The 20,422-nt window shown below is 32.4% G+C and overlaps 1 protein-coding gene across 14 annotated transcripts in view; it reads left to right on the top strand.

Moving 5' to 3' along the window:
- The first annotated feature begins 30 nt into the window (after nt 1-30).
- LOC134686708 (uncharacterized) overlaps nt 31-20,422 on the top strand; it is a 44,024-nt gene continuing 23,632 nt past the window's right edge. For 4 of the 14 annotated variants that reach the window (XM_063546408.1, XM_063546402.1, XM_063546405.1 and 1 more), the window contains exons 1-4: nt 35-755; nt 10,285-10,388; nt 16,396-16,428; nt 18,492-18,609. In XM_063546408.1, the coding sequence (XP_063402478.1) occupies nt 321-755; nt 10,285-10,388; nt 16,396-16,428; nt 18,492-18,609 (690 nt within the window). In that variant the 5' untranslated portion in view covers nt 35-320. Of the gene's footprint in view, nt 756-5,608; nt 5,851-8,377; nt 8,619-10,284; nt 10,389-16,395; nt 16,429-18,491; nt 18,610-20,422 lie in introns of those variants that run through there. The other 10 variants (XM_063546401.1, XM_063546406.1, XM_063546404.1 and 7 more) reach the window with 8 other exon arrangements.

Raw genomic sequence — 20,422 nt, 5'->3', positions numbered from 1 at the left:
ACACTTTTCTATCATGAAAGGGAAGTTGACGCATGCGTATGTTGCAATACACATGCCAACATAAATACGGATTATCTACACTTCGAAAAGAAATATTTAAATTAATGCATATAAGACTTTGTTTGTTAATTTCATAATGGCGAAATCGACATACAGAAATGTTGACAATGTACAACTACCTGAAATCGATTTTGCAGATATATTTTAATCCCTCCTGTCACTTCGGAATATAATAGATATACATTCTATGTCTTAAGAAAATTATCTTTACGTTTGGATTTTCCGTTTAGATTTAAATCGATTCGGGATATATTTTTGATATGGAATTAATACAACCGGCTAACACATTCGTTGAAAACGTAACAACGAATAATGTGTTAAAGAAGAATTCTCCGCTAAAGCCACTTCCTGCGAAGGCAAAAGTTGATAAATCTGGATGGTTATGTTCGCATGGACCTCAACATAGTCCGAAATATGGAATAAGACGAAAATTATGGAAAGGTCCATCTCCGATGAACCTCAGGGATTCTGCCGTCAGTGACTCGCCATCAACGGGAACAACGTCTCGTTCAACTGTTATTACTGTGAGAGGCACAAGTGTTACTCCTTGGAAAACCAATATTACAGACATTTGTAAAGCGTATGAAACACCATCACCAATGAAGCCAGCTAGATTTGAGGAGGTTCAGTTGCCTCCTGTTTCTTTATCAGCTCCGTTACTGTCGGTTTCACGTGTGTCTAACATTAATCCCAAGGTAAGACCTCTTAATCATCTTTTTATATTATTATTCTCAGTAACTCTTAAAATACCCTTAGAGCTATAGGTTTTATAAAAGGCGCTGGCTACGGTAACATTGAAATGTAACAATAAGAAAATGTTATTGCTACATTGTTACATTGGAGACTAATTACTGGAATGCAGGGTTGGATGAGGAACCGATTAATTATGAATGTAACAATACTATTCTGACAGTTGCCAGTGCCCTCATAAAATGCCCTTTTTAAGAAAAGATATTGATTTGCTATCCATTACATCTTAAACAGACACTAGTATAGATCTGATATAGGTCAATTAATAGTTTGTTGACATTTCCCATTGAAGATTATACTTCAACCCTACGACCAGTCTTATCGTAGAGGTTCGAGTTTACTCCGTCCATCTTCACAAATGTATAGTGCACTCGATGTACTTTCTTAGAGCGGAGAGTGTCGGGTACAATTGCTTAAGGTCCATTTGCGAATGGAATTTCGTTAACTAGGTATAGGTTAAGGCCCGTGCTTTCGGGTAGAGATTTTCGACCAATAAATGTCTAAATAAAATGGTATCCCATATCAAGTCTTTATAAGTAGACATTAATATATTATTGTCATACATTTACATACAATGTCGCCTTAATAGAAACGTAATGGCAATACTACAGTTTCTTTGCCAAAATAAAAAAAACGATAGACTAAAGAAAAAGGACCGTTTGGAATTTTGATAAATATGTAAATCTTAAAGATTTTCCCTGGTTGCTTGAAGCCATTGTGATAGGCATTCACATACCCCCACCCAATTCCCGAAAACTTCTGCATTTTTACCTGAAAACCTCTTTTTTTATTAATATCAAATATATCGTCATCAAAGTGTTTATCGTCTTGCTTTTATTTTTTTCAAATGATTTTTTTTAACCTATCTACCTTGTGCAAGTCTACAGATCTAGATTATAGGAGGGAAGGTTGAGATATAGCAAATGGTTTAAACCTGCTATGTGTTGATGTACTTGTCCGAAGCCATGTTTTTCTTCAAAGTTGTCTTTAGTTTAAATACGTTAGCCTCTTTCAGTTCTAAATAGTAATTACTTTAGTGCAGTAAACTCTGGAAGAAACATTTTTTTTTTAGGTTGCTCATTGCCCTTTTATTCGTTTTCCTAACGATGTGACAAATATGTGACAAAACGAACAGATGAACGATATTTAATAAACATTTTGAATTATCTCCCTTTTTCTTCGAATCCGTTCAGAAAACTTAAATTTGAAATCTGAAAATCACTATGTTTACTTATATGACTTGCAGATATACAGATATTTACTATTAAAGGTTAGCTTTATTCCTATAACCAGAAGAACAATAATATAGCTTGTAAAGTTTAATAAATTTAAGTTTAGGAAAAACATTTCCCCATTATCAGTAAACTTATACCATGATTAAATATTTGTCCTTGTTTGTATTTCTGTGATTATTGATTTCTCTCAAAGATTACGGATATAGTTCTGTCAAAATACCAATATTAACTAGTTTAAGATTCTTATTGTTTAACATCAAGACGGTTACCGGGCAAATTCCTAAAACACGAGTATTTTGTGTTCTTACTGGAGACACGAAGAAACTTAATAAAGTATATAGTCTCCACTATGAATCGAGTTATAGAAAAATAGGTCGATAAGGCAGGAATCTAGATACACAAAAATACATTTAGATAGATATAGGAAGATGTGGTGTGAGTGCCAATGAGACAACTCTCCATCCAAATAACAATTTAAAAAGTAAACCATTATAGGTTAAAGTACGGCCTTCAACACGGAGCCTTGACTCACACCGAACAACAAGCTATAAAGGACCCCACAATTACTAGTGTAAAACCATTCAAACAGGAAAACCAATATAGAGGCTATTTTAAAATAAGAAGATCGTTTATATTTATGGTATGATTGCCAATCAGACAAGTTACCATCCAAGTCACAATGTGTAAAAAGTAAACCATTATAGGTCAAAGTACGCGGTTTTCAACACGTAACAATTGCTCACACCGAACTGCAAGCTAAAAGGGGCCCAAAATGACGAGTGTAAAACCGTGAATTCTTACAGGAAAACAACGGTCTAAGCAATATCTAAAAAAACGAGAACAGAGCAAAACTTATGAACCACATCAACAAACAACAACTACCTGGCTTAGAACAGGTACAAACAAATGCAGCGGCTTTAGATTAAATATCTAGATTTTATCGTCTTAGACAGAAATACATGTTTTGCAGCTTTATTTGTTTTGTTTTTTTTAAATTTTAGAATTAGGGTCTGTAACCTTTCATATTTGAATTATTTTTGGTCCTTCTTCTTAATACTTTATATGTTTGTTCATTTTTTTTTCACTACCATAGCACACCGTTAATCTCTATTTTTTATCTGTTGGGCTATCTATTTTTTATCCTTTTAGTTTTTCAACATTTTTTCTGCAGATGATGCCCATTATTTTATATACTGCTAATCCCACTAATCCCACAGAGACCTTTAAGTTAGCTGTGAAGCGTTATTCGTTGAAAAAAAAAATCGGAAAATAAAATAAAAGAAAAAACATGATAGGAAAGGCAATGATCCTGGAATATCAGGCGAACTAAAGACTTATGGGCCAAATGCAAGCGCTAGTAAAAGGTTGCTGTACTATACTTATAAATGGAACTTTTACAATTGGAGAACTGAAATCAAGATCTGAGAGCATAGGCGGATCAAAGGGACCTGTCCCCTTTAGTGGGGGAAAATGGTTGATCATATAGGGAATCACTGAAGCATGACTGGAGTGGGGCTCCCCTTAGGTCAGTCAGCGGCCCCCACCTTATGAATAGTTCTGGATCCGCCACTGGAGAGTAATTACGATCACTGGTAGAAATATCAAATTCCCTACATTTGAATTTAATTACATTTGTAACTAGCTGATATGAAATCCCAAAGTAATAATAAGTGCAGGTGCGGATCCAGCCATTTAAAAAAGGGGGTATTCCCAACACAAGACAAAGGGGGAGATTTCCAACTATATGTCCCCATACAAATGCATTGATCGGCCAAAAAAAAGGGGGATCCAACCCCCGACACCCCCTTTGATCCGCTAATGTAATGTGTTTCACGTTAAATGGCACATGCTATGTACATGTTACATTGAGTAAAAAATGTACAATTGACACATAGGTAGGTTAGGTGTTAAATTGGTTCGACTTTGAGTAAGGATGTGTACTGCCGTTGGCCAGGTGTTTGAAGGTTATACACATTTTGTCTTCAAAGGATATACAAATATTAAAAAAAATACAAAAAGGTTTCTTCGTTACGTGTAAATATGAGCATACAACAAATTATGTATCAGACGTTTGTGCGATTTATGATATAAAACTGAAGCTATAATTATATTCCAATATTTCAATTCTTCGGGTTTTTTTTATCATAGGAATTAAATTAATTTATTATGACAAATATTATCATGATTGTTATTTTAATTTATTGGATATTGACGTCTGTGATTAGGACTTGTAGGTCAATTACTTACATGAAACCTTGGGTTAATCTATGATCAACAATAATATACTTATAACCTTTTATGTACTAATCGGATTACTGAAGTCGTCTCTTGTAAGGACGTTATATAGTAGTACCTCATTCTGACACACATTCAACCCATAACGATAGTCGTGAAATATTTATACATGTTACATATGGGAGTTGTCTCATTGGCACTCACACCACATCTTCCTATATCTATGTAGACTTTTGTATATTGCCCAATGACATACAGTTCGTTCTGCAAGGCATATAGCTTTATTGCTTGTTGTTCGATGTGAGCCAAGGCTCCGTGTTGAAGTCCGTATATTGAACTATAATGGTTTACTTTTTTAAATTGTTATTTGGATGGAGAGTTGTCTTATTGGCACTCACACCACATCTTCCTATATCTATATATTTATAGTTATCATCTAGCATATAATTCCTTCTTAACAGACGATAGAGACCGCCTTGACCTTGAAATGAGCTGAAAGCACTACTTGCATTTTGTGAAGTTGATAGAGGGATTTTTTGGCGTGAATTAATACATATCGGGTATTTCATTGCAAATTTCTTGTTTGGACTATGCTTATCATTGAAATAAAAGAAATATCTATTGCTTACTTACACACGCTTGTACCATGTGACCGTGCAGCTGAAAGATACGTGTACATTGAAATATGTAGTTCAAGATTGGTCAGTTAATTCAAGTATGAAGTTCAAGACTGGTTTGAAATTGATATGCAGTTTAATATTGGTCTATTTGTTTCGTGATTTTGATCCAAAACATGTACAAAATAAATTAAAACAACACTTCATTAGTTGCATACGATCGAGGCCCTTTTCTGAAATTGCCATGATCATCAGGAACTCTAGAAGTCGAATATTTGAAAGCCAAATATGCATATAAGAAACGAAACAGTTGAAGAGCAATATGACAAAAAAGGACACAACATCTATTTGCCAAATGTCGTCTAAAAACACGAAAACCATGTCCTCTTTTCATTTTAAACAGTTTGAAGATTGGTTATGAAACGTAAGATATTGTATTTACATATTGGCATGCGAAACCCAATGTACCGCTATTTCATACCAATGCCCCGCCCCATCTTTTCCTAATAATTTAAAATGTTACGCCACAATTGCCCATCTGGTAATAGATACACACATCAATTACCTTGTCATCATTTATAGCCTTTAAACGGGTTCTATACATAATAATATATTTAAAGTAAAATTAAATAACTGACAATATGCTCTTTTAAATCTTTCAATATGTAAAATGTTTTCGTCAAGGGCATTAAACCAAAATACTATATAACCAAATGATATAATTGCTATATCATTTTACCTTGTGAACATAGAGATAGTAAAAACACATGTGAATATTTATGTTTCCGTTTCAAAATGACTCGGCTGGAGTCATGACGCAGAAATTAGGGTTTCTATGTGTAAAAGGATCTAAAACGTGGCCTGACAAACATGGAGATCGAATTGAGGATATTATTAGACCGATCACATTGCCACCTCTACCAAGTCAGGATTCAAAACTTTATGAAAATCAGGTAACCATGATTACGTATCTATTCATTACTTGTCTACATTTTGTATAGTTTCACACACCAAGTTGACAATTAATTACTGTGCCATGTTTCAAGCGGTTTATTTTTTAACGTTTTCGTTTTTTTTTTAAATTGATTGATTGATTGTTGTTTAAAGTCACTTTCAGCATTTATGAGCAATTTCGTGACGATCATTCTTTATTGGCGAACGAAGCCGGGGAGAACGATCGCCTTTCGGTATCAAATCTGACGATCCAGTCAACTAAGATTGGAGTCTAGCGCACATGCTCCGTGCGGAATTCGAACTCAACAAGTCATTGTTGACAGGCTTGTGATGCAGTATTGATCGACTGTTGGACCATTGCCATTGAGGTCTCTTCTTTTTTTCAAATTAGACTAAGTAATATAACTGATGATAAATAGATTAAAACAATCAGCTGATTTTTAAAATGATGTTGTCTAATGGTAGTATTTAAAAGAAACCCATCTGTTTAGTGTTTAACAAACTGTTATTTGTCTGTTCGCCTTTCTCTGTTGGTTATATTCAAAAACGCTGAGATGTGGTATAGGAACTATCCACCAAAGTTCATTTAAAGTAGAAGTAATTATAATTACTATGGTCGCATTGAAATGCAGGGGCGGATCCCGCCATTTAAAAAAGGGGGGTCCAACTATATGTCCCTATTCAAATGCATTGATTGGCCAAAAAAGGGGGGTTCCAACCCCCGGAACCCCAACCCCTGGATCCGCCAATGACATGCATGATATATTTGCCACTGAACGTTAAACACACAGGAACCAAGCGATCCTTATATCATGGTGTGTTTGTTTGACCATTTTTGAACTAAACACTCTTCAAAATTGTTATATGACTTTATTTCTGCTCTCTTTAAATTACTGTCGCACGAATAAGTGCACACTTTGACCTAACGGTGCGATATTTAATCAGTTGAGAAAAATGTTAAAAGTTTATTTGTCGAACGATTCGAAAATAAATATATCATTACTCAACGACTCTAACAGAACATTCAAATTGAATGTTGACCTTCTTTCAAAGATCCATTCTGGCATACACTTGAGAATAAATAAAATAACATCTTGCACATACATCGATTAACAGCAATCTAACAACACAATAAAGCTAGAAAAGACGTATAAAAGTCATTGCACGGGTTAAAACCAAAGACGAGGTAATATACCATATGGCAGACTCTTAATTACTTGCTTCGAAGACTTGCCAATTTATATACATAGCGAAACAAAATACATCAGGGTCCTCTTAGAATTTGTGAAATATTCAATATTATAAGATTTTTTAACCATCGAAACAATTTTTGAAGACGTGAGTTATTAGATATTCTCAGAAAGGCGTGAACTAATCATTTTCGGGGCCCTTTATAGCTTGCTATCCGATGTGATCCAATGATCTGTGTTGGGATCCGTATTTTGATCTATAATGGTATATTTTTTTCAAATTGTGACTGAGATGGAGAGTTGTCTCATTGACACCCACTCGTACCACATCTTCTTATATCTATTGCTATTAGAGAACTTGTTATCTGTATGCATATAGATTAACATGAGAGACGTATTTGTAATTTATTCTTAGAGAAAAAAAAATATTACGATTTTTTGTTATCCGTCTCTTATTGTGATATTCGGATCCAGTTTACTGACTCTTTACTATATCTCGCAAGATGTTTTACTTATCATACTAGTAACATGTCACATGTATGTATGTATAAGTTTCTTATCAAGCTATGTTTTACCACATAGATTTTATGATTTACGCGGAAGCCTTAAAATAACCCAAAATACATTAAGTGGTCTTCAAACGAAATCAAGTACTATTTGTTCACACTTTTAATGTTACAACATGTATATATAATTTTCCGCTTACAAGTAACTGCATGTGTTAAACTTGTTAAAATTCAAACAATATTTCATTTTATTGCTTTGAAAAATTTAAATTGTTTAGAAATAACTTGACATAAATCAATAAAACTGCAAAATTTATAAAGTTAATTTTACTTATCTTGACGTTTCGCTGCTATGAATTACCGTATTAGTCTTAATTCAACGCTTCCAATGGCCGTTTAAATTATGTTTTCTTTAATTGCTTAATGAGAAAATATCGAAATAGGGAGAAATTTTAATTGTAATCGGAATTTTAAACCGGTTTACATGGATGGAAATTTTATTTTTCAATTGTATTTTATTTTTTATATCGAATTCCTCGTCTCACTTTATATTTTTTTGAAGTGCATTCATTAGTCATAATACGGCAATTATGCATATTTTATAACTTTTGATACTGCAGAACAAAAGTTACATCGTTTTCAATTTCACCAAACGTATACGGAATGATTTACTTCCACAAAGTACGGAAATCCACGAAGGTAAACAATTTAAATTTTAAATTGACAGGTTCATTATCTCAGCCTCGTTGTCATGCACTGACTGCTGACAAAGATCTTAAATATCATGTTACATTTTTTATAAGTCAATTCAATCGTTGTTATAACTTATTCATAGTCCACAAAGAACTGTAGCCAGAGAAACAATACAAAATCAAAATGGCCGACATTCAGACGACGGATAGTATTAATGTCGATTTACTAACACTGTGTTGATGGAAAGAGGGTATAAAAATGATGGAGATGATGGAGGACCCTATTTTAAGCATCCATGATTTGTACCCTCAGACGATTGGTCAGTCTGGACCAATCACTACATTCATTCTTGAAGGGACTAAACTCAAAGTGCCGGAGGTAGGGATGTATACTCCTAGTCTTAAGTATTTTTTGTTTGTTTCTTGTTCTAACTTTTTTTCCTGTATATTCGTATTAAAGAAGAGCTATATTTAGTTGTTTTATATCTTTTTAAATATGATTATGGGATCTCTTTACTCTAAGATTAATAACATGACGCTCTGTTTTTGTAATTGTCATGGAACCTTTTGCCCGGTTTGGCTTTTTGCGCGACATCGGCAATTTCGGTACGCTCGTAGTCATACCTCATATTTAATATTTGGAAATGGTGGATGCTATAAAACATAATTAAAGATACCAAACTTATAATTTATATAAAATAGACCTGCATTTCGTAAGATTTTTTTTTTATTATTAAAATGTACCAAACTTCAAGACTCCTTGAAATACATGTTCACCCTTTTGAACTGGTTATATGCTATATTTATAGATTATCGTTGATCATTTCAACAAAATTGATTTTCTCGTGAGCCGGGACGGCGAAAGCGAGAAAAACAATCGAGTTGAGATGACCATTGATTATCTGTTTATCGCATTTTTACCTATACCAACGTTGTCAATTTCATGTCAATTTCATTAGCAACGCCACGTGCTCCCTTAGTTTCTAGCGATAATTATCATATCACTCAACTCCGCTGAAAAAGAAAATTATAAAGCAGTAAGATCAAAGGGAAAAATTGTACAATAGCGATAATGTTACATATATAATTACTCCAGATCAGAATAGATCAGGATAATGCGCTTCTAAACGTATTAAATCTAAAAATCAATCATATTATGTAAATGACTGTACAAAGCCAGGGTCATACCTTCCAGGAGCTTCGGTGTTCGACTAGTCTCAGAAGTCGAATTACTGTATCACTACCCGGTCAACAGCGAGGTTGTTTTATATCGCATGTGGAAGGTGTGCTCGATTCCAAACTGAATTGCCTGCGATTTTCAGTTTTCCTAAATAAGGTCGTTGTTTTTCCACGGCTTCCTAAACCAATAAAACTGGTCGCCACGAAAGAGCACATCAATACTGAAAGTGCGTTAAACACCAATCAATCAATCAATCATTCGAGCATGCGTTTCATTTAAACCCGTCGGTTGCTGTATTTCATACTTTATGCAGACTGAGGTAGATTCCCGAAAAAACATAAACGTTCTTTGCCGGATACCTAAATCGTTAATTCCTGTGTTCTGATAGGTGTATATCTCGAATTCCCGCAAAAATGAACGCCCTATTCCGATTTCTCACCAAAACTATGAGTCCAATCCCAACATCAATAAAAAGGCACCTGCGCCCCTCTTATATCAATAGTCATCAAGATCGAGTATCTAGATTACTCTGTAAATCTGATATTTACATGATATTCATTAGTACAAGATACGCAAGATGTGAGTTCTTATCTTTGAAATTGTTTTGCATTTTTCATACGGACCTTTTATAGCTTGCTATATATACTTTCCATTGGTGGACTTCGACTGTTTTCTGCTCTTTAGTCGGGTTGTTGTTTCTTTGACACATTCGCCATTTCCATTTTAAATTTCATGTATCCGTATCGCTCCTTGAAAGCCATTTAGTCACTTATAGTTGTTAGTGATCATCTTCAGCTAGATAGTGTTCTCATAAACTATTATGCTAGATCTTATTTTATATACATGCCCATACTTTTGTTTTCAGTATCGGCAAATGTCCTACACCAGTACTGGGCGCCCGAGAGAATCCGACGATGTAGACTACAATGTTAACCCAGACCCTGTACCTTACCAACCTCAGAATTTTATGTAAGTATGCATGCTTTATGAATGAAATAGTATTAAATAAACATTTGTTTTGTCCTACCGTTTGGAGCATTATGTTTTTTCAGTCTGTGAATCTGTCCATTCGTCCGTCTGTCCCGCTTAAGTTTAAAACGTTTAGATACATTTTTGGTCAATGACGTTTTTGAAGTTGTAGTCCAATCAACTTGAAAATAGTTCACATGTTGCCTATGATATTTAATACCAAATAAGAGTGTTTACCTCAACTTGACCGTTCACTGGACTTAGAAAATGATAGCGCGGGTGGTTTCTAGCGCGGGTGGTGCATCCGTGTATTAAGGATATATGATTTAACTTACATTTTACATATAATATGATTAGGTTAATATCTTAGCATGTCACAACTTCAATACATTGATACCCATCTACACATAGGAGTTAATACAGTAGAAATTATATGCTGTGGATTCATTTATTTTCGTTGGTATCAATTTTCGTGGATTGCTGAAAACTTGCTTTTTCGTGGATATTTGATTTCGTGGTTTTGCCAATATCTGTATACAGAGCCTATTGAAAATCTGTAATTCGTTGAACATTTGAATTCGTGGTTCACCTGCACCAACGAAACCCTAGAAAATTGGTATCCAACGAATAATAATGAATCGACAGTGTGCTTCAAAATGGAGCAGGTAAACTTTGACACAGTCAATTATTCATTATTTGTACAGTATATATATTCAAATGAATGTCCAACTGCACATATCATGACGAAGGACACAAGAAAGTTATATATTTAGACAGTTCTGAATATGCAGTCACTTGTTAAACTTCCAATAAATATTTTATGGGATATAGAAGACAAAATCAAACAGATATACCTTCAAATTAGTATGCTATTTTTAAAAAATAATCTTAAAATTTCCTTTATTCTGCACTGTTTATTTTCATGATTCAATATTCAATTCCTTTGGTTTAAAAAGCATGTATACCAGACCATGTAGTACATACTAAGATTTAGCGTTCTATGTGGTTTAAGTTTAGTCATTTTGTTTGTTTTTTTGTCTCTACTTTTTAATTCCTCTTCTAAAAGTAAAATCATGTTCTGACGTTATTAGTACAAACTAACTTTAAATTTTCACTTTCAAATTTCACAATGATTAAGAGAGTATGTTAAAATCTTTTCGAAGGAAATATTTGCCTTATTATATATTTGTATAGGATATCAAAATTACCGACGGGCACTTTATATCATTTTTCATAAGATTTAGTCTTTAAATCTTAACAAACTGGATGACTGTATGTTATAGATGTTCTTTCGTGTGAAAGGATAACATAATTCACTTGATATTTAATTCAGTTCGCGATAATCAACACATTTACAAATGATTATATTCTTTTTATCGAAAATGACAATACAAGTGTAAATAATTCGATACAAATAATGAATTAACATTCTATATACTCAATATTTTATAGTTTGGCAAGCTTGGATTATAAAAGCACGAAGGAACTCTTTAATTTGGCAAACCGAGATTATAAAACTTTAAGCACGAAGGAACTCTTTTTGTGCTAATTTTTACATTCATACTAGTATGGTAATTATTAAATCTCAATGTTGAACTACTTCTGGTTCGAGGAACACAGTTGTTGACTTACAAACTGTACAGTTATTCAATTGAAAGTAAATAGTCCAACTCAAATGTGAAAGAAACGAAACACAATTATTTTATCACCAAAATATTTTGTAATGGATGTGCATGTGTTATTCGATAATGACACAAGTTTAATGGTTGTTTTGCAACTGAAATATTTTCCTGGCATTTCTCTACAAATTTTGCACAAATTATGAACAGCAAAATTTTATTGAAAATTGTCTCAATCGTGAAGTAAATTATAATACACATTTGGTGGCGCAAACGAATTTTGGTTTAAATGAGTGTTAGTGCAAATGGACGCATTTTTGGCACAAGGGAAAATTAGCTTTATTTCTTTTCTTTGGATTGAGTTGCGAAGTACATACATGCTGCTCGATATCGAAGTTAATTGGATGATTAACTTTCAATGCTATATGTGAACTGCTTGTAATAAATTCTTCGGTGACATACATGAGCTCTAGTTGATAAATGATATAAAATGCTTTAATGATTCAAATCCCGTGACTTGCTAATATAAAGGCCTTGATATAGTTACACAATTTAAAGTACCATTGGTTATTTATTGATTGGTATTTTATACTTATTTATCAAATCTTTCATTTAAATACCTTAATCATTTAAATTGCTTGTCAAACTTGAGTGTCTTTTATTTATCTGTAGTTTATGCTTAATGTATACACATGTCTAATGTTTGCATACATTTAAACGTCTGGGGGTCTTAAAGTGTATACACTCGTCTATCTCTAATACATTTTCTGCTGTTTTATTTATTTATGTTCAATTCCTTTGGTTTAAAAAGCATGCATACCAAACCATGCAGTACATACTAAGATTAAATTTTCGACAGTGGCGGATCCGGGGGGGGGGGGGGGGGGGGGGGTTCCGGGGGTTGAAACCCCCTTTTTGTTTTGGCCGATCAATGCATTTGAATAGGGACATATAGTTGGAACCCCCTCCCTTTGTCCTGGGTTGGGACCCCCCCCCCCCCCTTTTAAAATGGGTGGATCCGCCACTGTTTGATGTGGTTTACTTTTTATTATTTTGTGAGCTTTATTCATCCTCTACTTTTTAAGTTCTCTTCCAAAAGTAAAATCATGGTTTTAATATGTTCAAATGGTCAATTTCTTACTGCTGTGAATTGATTTAAATATATATACGAAGTTAACTTATGTTTATGTGCTGCTTTCTCCAGAATTTAGTCAACTCTATCTCGACTAAATTTTCTGTTGTTTTAATTATTTTACGTTCCAACGGTAAATTTCTTACTGCTGTGAATTGATTTACATATATACATAGTTAAATAATGTTAATATGTTCTGCCCAGAATTCATCAACTCTAGTATCTCTACTAAATTTTCTGTTGTTTTGATTGTTTTAGGTTCCAACGGTAAATTTCTTACTGCTGTGAACTGATTTAGATATAGTTAACTAATTGTTATGCTCTGCTCAAGATTCAGCATTTGAAATGTTGTTGCTGCCAAAAAGCTGTTTAAGAAATGAACATTTTGTGTCTATTTGATTGAAGTGTGGTGTGATATATTGAGTATTTAGATTTGAGTTGTATCATGCATGATACACACAAAACAAACGAAACATATCAATTTCTCGTAAAGGAACGACCATTTAACTTGAAAAAAAGGGGGAATGTTTTTTTTCCTTAAAAAAAATATTCTGATTCCTAATTTGTTGAAACATCCAATATTCTGATCAAGAAGATGATAAAAAAATCCTGACCTACGCTGAACCCTTATCCCCCCCATACCTTATAGAAGTAAATATTGATAACGTTGAAAATCTACCCCCTCCTCCCCTTTTTGAAGATATATTATACCATTTCCTATTCTTTCCTTTGTCCACATAAGAAATTCAATATCATATCAATAGTTCGCAATAACGCCAGTGCGAACATTCAAGTGAACTGGTTTGAATTATTTTTAAACAAAATTTAGATCTTAAAGATATTTCAGTATATATTGTTGAAGAATTTGATAATTTTCTTGTTTTGCTCCGTATCTATGTATGTTATTTTATATAAAATGTCTCACTTTGGAATGAAAGATATACAAAGTACTTACATGATACTTTTGTATATTTTTGCATTCAAACAAATACATGTAGTCACTAATATTAGACTTTAAGAATGTTAAGAATGTTGTATTACAATAAATTATATTACTTTTTGTTTCAAAGGTACAAACGGTAATAATTGATGAACTAATTATTAATTTTCATTTACTAACTGCCATTTACAATATATCTATATATCCGAAATGTTATTTAATATTTAATAAGTTTAACAAATATATAGCCAGAAGATAAACATTGAAATTTAAAAAAGGAAAATTAAATCATGATCTTTTCCCTGTAAGGCCACACATATTTTGGTTTGCCCAAACCCTACCCAAAGTTGAGACAGTGGGAAGGTAGGAAGGCATTTTTTATTTTTTTAAAAGAAATTGAAGTATCAGATGTTTATTAGTCTTCATGCCTATTTGATTAAAAAAAACCTTATGCAAATCAGGACTATAAAAGAATTTGAGTAGACAGCTTTTTTCTGGGTAGGTAGCGTTTGGGCAAACACACCTATTATTTATTATGGCCTAAGCAACGATTTATAAATTATGTTACTTGAATCAACGAAAAAAACGTATTATTGAAAAAAAATCATTAAAAAGAATGCTCCGTGAAATTAAGAACTATTAATCAACGAACATAATTATTTTTGTTACATGTACACATTAGAAAAATGAAAACTGCCATTTTATTGTTAAAACATTTTAGTATCACTTAATTACCTTATTTATAATTTATTCAAGATATAATGTTCAAACTTTCGACATTCTATATTTCATACCAAAGGAAGAAACGGTAATTTCTGTCTTTTAAGTCGTCTATACTAATACGATATTTCATTGGTCTGATTATCACTGAGGGGAGTCTGGAAAGGACCATACGCAAGTTGTTGTTACGAAAATAACGCATACACTTTTTAAATTTACTTAATTCATCCAAATTCATAAGATATTATCGCCCTTAGTATAAAATCTGTCAATATGATTTGATTTGGAGGATTTTTTTTCTGAGACAAGTGCCTGTGTGTTTTAACGCCACTTTTAAGCACCGCTTTTGAGCTATTTCGTGGCGGTCAGTTTTTATCAGATCTGTCAATATGTATGGAGCAATAATTCTGCACGAGAAGCGCGTGCAGATAGGGTTTACAGAAAAGATTAAAATGGACAAAAATTATACAAAATTCATTAAACAGAAAGGAGGGCGAAAAAATGGTTAAAAACTAAACTAAAAGAAATGAAAAGCCCCAATCCTGTAGTCTCGTATTAAGCTTAAGAGTCCATTTCAAAATGTTATCTAAACCTTCATGTTAGAAAATATATGGTTACTGCTATACAAAATATTTAGTTCCTGTCATTTTAATCAATTGCTTGGGTTTATATACTTTTTGTTGTTTGAGTGAGGCTTTATACTCGATTACATGTATTTGAATTTAATGTACAGTCAATGTAAATAGATTTTATGCTCATGAGGCCATTTTAATCTGAATCCGGAAGTCTAATTAGAAGTTTAAACGCACTTTGTGTTAAAACGCTGAATAAAATCATGGTCTTATATTTTGATCATTTGTCAAATTGTCAATTAGTGTTAAGACCTTTTGCTGACCATTTTTGGGGTCACAGTATTTACAGATCGGTTCAGATCAAGAATGCCATTTCAGCATAAAATTTATTTACAAAATATTTATTTTTAAATTTATGTTGGCTGCTTATGGGTTGTAAATTAGCAAAACGGGTGTATGCATATCATGGAAATTACTTTATTAATTTATTCCATTATTGAGGGAGCTTGTTGGAGAAAGGAATTCATGCTAAGCGGGATATAGTTTGCATGATTGCTTAGTTTGAACGGTATTGGTTCAAGACTATTTGTAAAGGGGTAAAAATAAAATGAATAATAATGTCTAAAATAGCGTTGTACATGTATTTATATTTATTCCGGCCAATGGAAGAATATGTTTTTACTTAATATTATATTGTTACATTGTGTGGTACACCACAGTCAATCAGATTGGAATGCAAATCATGTATCCACGTTATGCTCCATAATGCTATATTTCATTTTAGCTTTCATTCTTTATACATACATTTTCGGGATTTTCCGTTATCGTGGTAATGTTACGTACCTAGAAATTGTTTCAGGCTCGAATTTCATTGGTCGAACCAAGAAATAAAGTAGAAAGTAGCATACTCGGATCACTTGATTTGTATTTCAGTCAGATTGAAATAAATTGTCTAATGTTATTTCCCCATACTTTAAAAGAGTACAATTTTTAAAACATTTTAATGCATTCGTGACACATTTAGGCGCCCATATAGCTACCATGGTTTGGACTCTGAGTAAGTATAATGGAGTGCGTGATATAACAAGACATTTTAGAACTGAGAAAATGTGTGAAATGTCAACTTTTAGTTAAAGAAATGACAGCTCTTTCTTATTCAGCCTAAGGATTTTTTTTTTAAATATTGAAAAAAAAATCTATGTCAAATTTTTATTTTGAAATGTAAATAGAATTACAAAGTCTATATCGGACTATTATAGCGTGGTTAAGAGATCTATACAGGAGGTTTACCTAAACCCAGCGCGCGTAGGCAAAAGTGGGTAAATCCATTTTTAGCTGTAATGGTCATTACAATAGATGCGGAACAAGTTCAATACACAATGCTTGTTATTCAAATGTGTATTTCATCAAATGCTTACTACATGTATAAGGACAAACTTTTATGACAATAATAAGGTATGCATGGGAGGTCTTGTGGGGAATAGAGATATGGTCATGAAATTCTGTATTCAAAATTAATAATGCGTAAGGAAATACAGTAAATTTCTTCTAAACTCGATTTTCTGTACTTCTCATGTCTCGTGTAAAGATAGAGAGTGCAACAACTCTTTGAGGGGTTCGTAGCTGGTCTGTTGCAAGGCTTAATTTCTGTTCTGTTCTAAAGGAGTCATGAGAAGTACAGAAAATCGAGTTTGGAAGAAATTTACTGTATTTCCTTACGCATTATTAATTTTGAATACAGAATTTCGTACTGTTTGGCCCATAGGTCAATTTCGTAGCATTTACATTGTATGTAGGAAATAAAACTAGTTATTGAGAGACACTGCCAAATCAAAGCCAATGCAAGTTAATTTAAAAAAACTTAGGAAACAATTACGATAAACAAACTTTAATATTATGATGCATGTACAATATTTCGTTAACAGCATGTTAATTTTAGTTTTTAATTTTACTTGGAATTATATTTGACGTTTGTTTATAATATTGTTAAACGCATGCAATTTGAACATATGTTTTTTTTAATGGCTTTCTTTTGTGATTTTTGCGTGACTCTTAAAGTGACTACCGAATTATAAGTTAATGAATTATCGAACTTTAAGGTTAAACATTGTCATAAATATAAATAAACAGTTTAGACATCTTTGATTTTTTTTAAATACTAAGAATTTTCTTCCTCAGGAACATATTATCGTTCTATATGTATAAAGCTTTATTTAGCAAAGTTTTTCGTAATTTTGGGTCCCCAATACTCTTCAATTTCTACTTTATTTTGTCTGTTTAACTTTTTTGGATCGAGCGTTTTTTGTAGACTAATATCGCATCTGTTGTTGCATTTTTTTGCAATAAGGGGGGAAAATATTCAGTTGCATAAATATGATCTTAAAAAAATATTGGAATCGGGGATAAGAAAGTTATAAAAAAAAAAAAAAAAAAAAAAAAAAAACTCGCAAAAGGTTTGATACCGTATTAGAAATTCAGAAATTCCAGTACTTTAAAATATATGGTAATATGAATAAAAGTTTTTTTTTTTTTTTATCAAAGTTTAAACGATTGAATCTACTTTATTTACCTTCATATGATCAGAAGTAGACGTTCTTGAAACCGTTCCGTCAATATAAGTTAGCATTTCAAATATCCCATGGACCCCTCTTTTGGTGTCGTATATCCATGTCTCTCGATTTGCATTATATTTCAGGCTTTATATATTAGAGTGAAAAAAAATTACTGAGGATGTCTCTTTAAATTTTATAATTATTTGATTAAAAGAAAATATAAAAATTCAATAACACTGAATAATTTATGAATAATACAAAATCTATTATACATTGTGTAAAGATGGTTAAATGGGTTTATGTCACCAATGCAAACAAAGTCAAAATCTGAGCAAATAAAATGTAAATGGGATTTAAAAAAATGCAATAGAATTTAATGAACGTATGACCATATATTGTGCATTTTGAAAGTGGAACTTGATATAAATGGAGCCCACGTACTGGTGCCCCTATTATCAAAAAGAGAACAAATCTTTAGTTGTAACAGGACGGCAACTGGTTCCTATAAGACAATCACAACCTACGGACAAGGTAATGCTTACTTTAATATATTTCTACTGTTATTTAGGTCTTCGACTTTACTGAAAAAAGTGACAGTACCAAAACGTCACTTAGATTCGTTCGCTGGATATGAATATACCCTAGGAGCAAAGCGTGGAGTTATTTTACATACAGATAGATATCAAGTAAGTAAATAGAGTTGCAAATAGTATTGTGATGCATCTCATTTCAGTAGGAATAAAAATTGATGGTGTTACACAGCGTTTAAAAAAATCATTGAAATGTCCAGTCTGATTTCTGATCAGCTATTACGATCAACGTTATATACCATATGCCATACGTTTCCTTTTATGATACTTACACACCTATTTCTAGACTAAGTGTTTTTCTGTGAATGGCATACACAATTTTGATATAATTGTGTTACTTTAATTAAATGAATATTTTTCAATAAAACATTGACTTTTTATAGAGTATGGAGTCAAATCTTGCCCTGAGAACATCAATATATGTAAATTAAGTTGATGTAAGCAAAATGTTTTTTGCTTTTACTCTTTCATTCTTTTTGTTGTTGTATAAGTCATAAATTAAAGCGAATATTTAAGTTTAACATTTTCGAGTACAATTTTCTCGCGGATAGATTAATTTTTAATTGTGAGATACTGGCTCCCAACTTGAAAATAGTACCTGGGTAAAAGGGGTAGAATAAGTGCTTAGATGAATTCACAAATTGTTAAAACTAAATTCACGTCACTAAATGTCTTTGCACTTGACTGAATTAATAAATTTTACAATGCATTTGTTCACAATATTGAAATTATTCATTATTTCATCATGATTGTAATTCTGGAACATATCTTTCTGTAAAAACGTCATCCTGAATTCGTATCAACTATTCGGCATCCCTGAAATTGTCGAATTCCGCTGTAAAATAACATTTAACTTAGATTTTGAGATTTTTGGAACGATTGCGTCTGATATAGTTTTTTGGGTTTTTAGACATACGGTGACCTATAGTTGTTAATGTTTGTGTCATTTTGGTCTTTTGTGGATAGTTGTCTCATTGGCAATCATACCAAATCTTCTTCTTTATATGTATCATCAAAATTGGCTGCTGGAAAAAAAGTGGCGTCTTAAAGTGTCTGCCAGCTTGATTCTATTTTTGTCATCGGACATTTAGCTAGCAATTTAAAATTATATTCACACGGATCTATTCAATGCTTCAATATATACATGTTTGCTATGTTAGTCTAAGAGCTCACATGTATTAGAATGCTCTCTTGTTATAATCTGTCATATATGTTTGTAGTTTCTTTACTTGTTACTCAACGTATACAAATACCATTGAATGTTTATTCTTCGATTAAGGGTAGATAAATTGGTGTATTGTTGCCTCTTCCATTTGATAAATTGTAAATTAAATATTAGTAAAAGAAAAAAAGGGCTACTTATTTTTTGTTTAAAGTCTACACATACCACCGAAAAGTAATTATGATCTGAAATTAAACTATCAACTTTTAAAAGTATCATCATACGCTATGTGAAAGTTGTATATATAACTTCGCAACCTTTCCTTCTTGACGACTTCAAAAATTCTTAAACCTAATTGCAAAATTCATAATTTTATGACCTTTTATGGTATTGCCATACGCAGTTTAAAAGAGAATACATTTTTCCTACTCAATGAATCTAGATCGCATGAATTTTTTGCAAAATGCAAAATAGTCATTTTTTTAGTTCTTTTCTTTATGTGTTGCCCACTAAATATCACCCGAACAGTTAAAACAAAAATAACTTTAATAACAAGTAAATCTGCAAGATAATTCAAATGTTCTTAATGACAGTATTGTTGGAATATATAAAAATGACATGACAAATCATAGAATACAAAAAAAAATATGTAATCCTACCCCACCCCCTCTCCCAAACCCACCAAGAACCTCCTAAATGTATCTGTAGAAAGCTTGCCTTTTCTTTCCTGTTATATCCATTAGACGC

The sequence above is a fragment of the Mytilus trossulus genome, chromosome 10, assembly GCF_036588685.1.
Source record: "Mytilus trossulus isolate FHL-02 chromosome 10, PNRI_Mtr1.1.1.hap1, whole genome shotgun sequence".
Classification (NCBI taxonomy): Eukaryota; Metazoa; Mollusca; class Bivalvia; order Mytilida; family Mytilidae; genus Mytilus; species Mytilus trossulus.
Note: the sequence above shows the minus strand (reverse complement) of the source record. Positions and strands in the feature narration are given on the sequence as shown.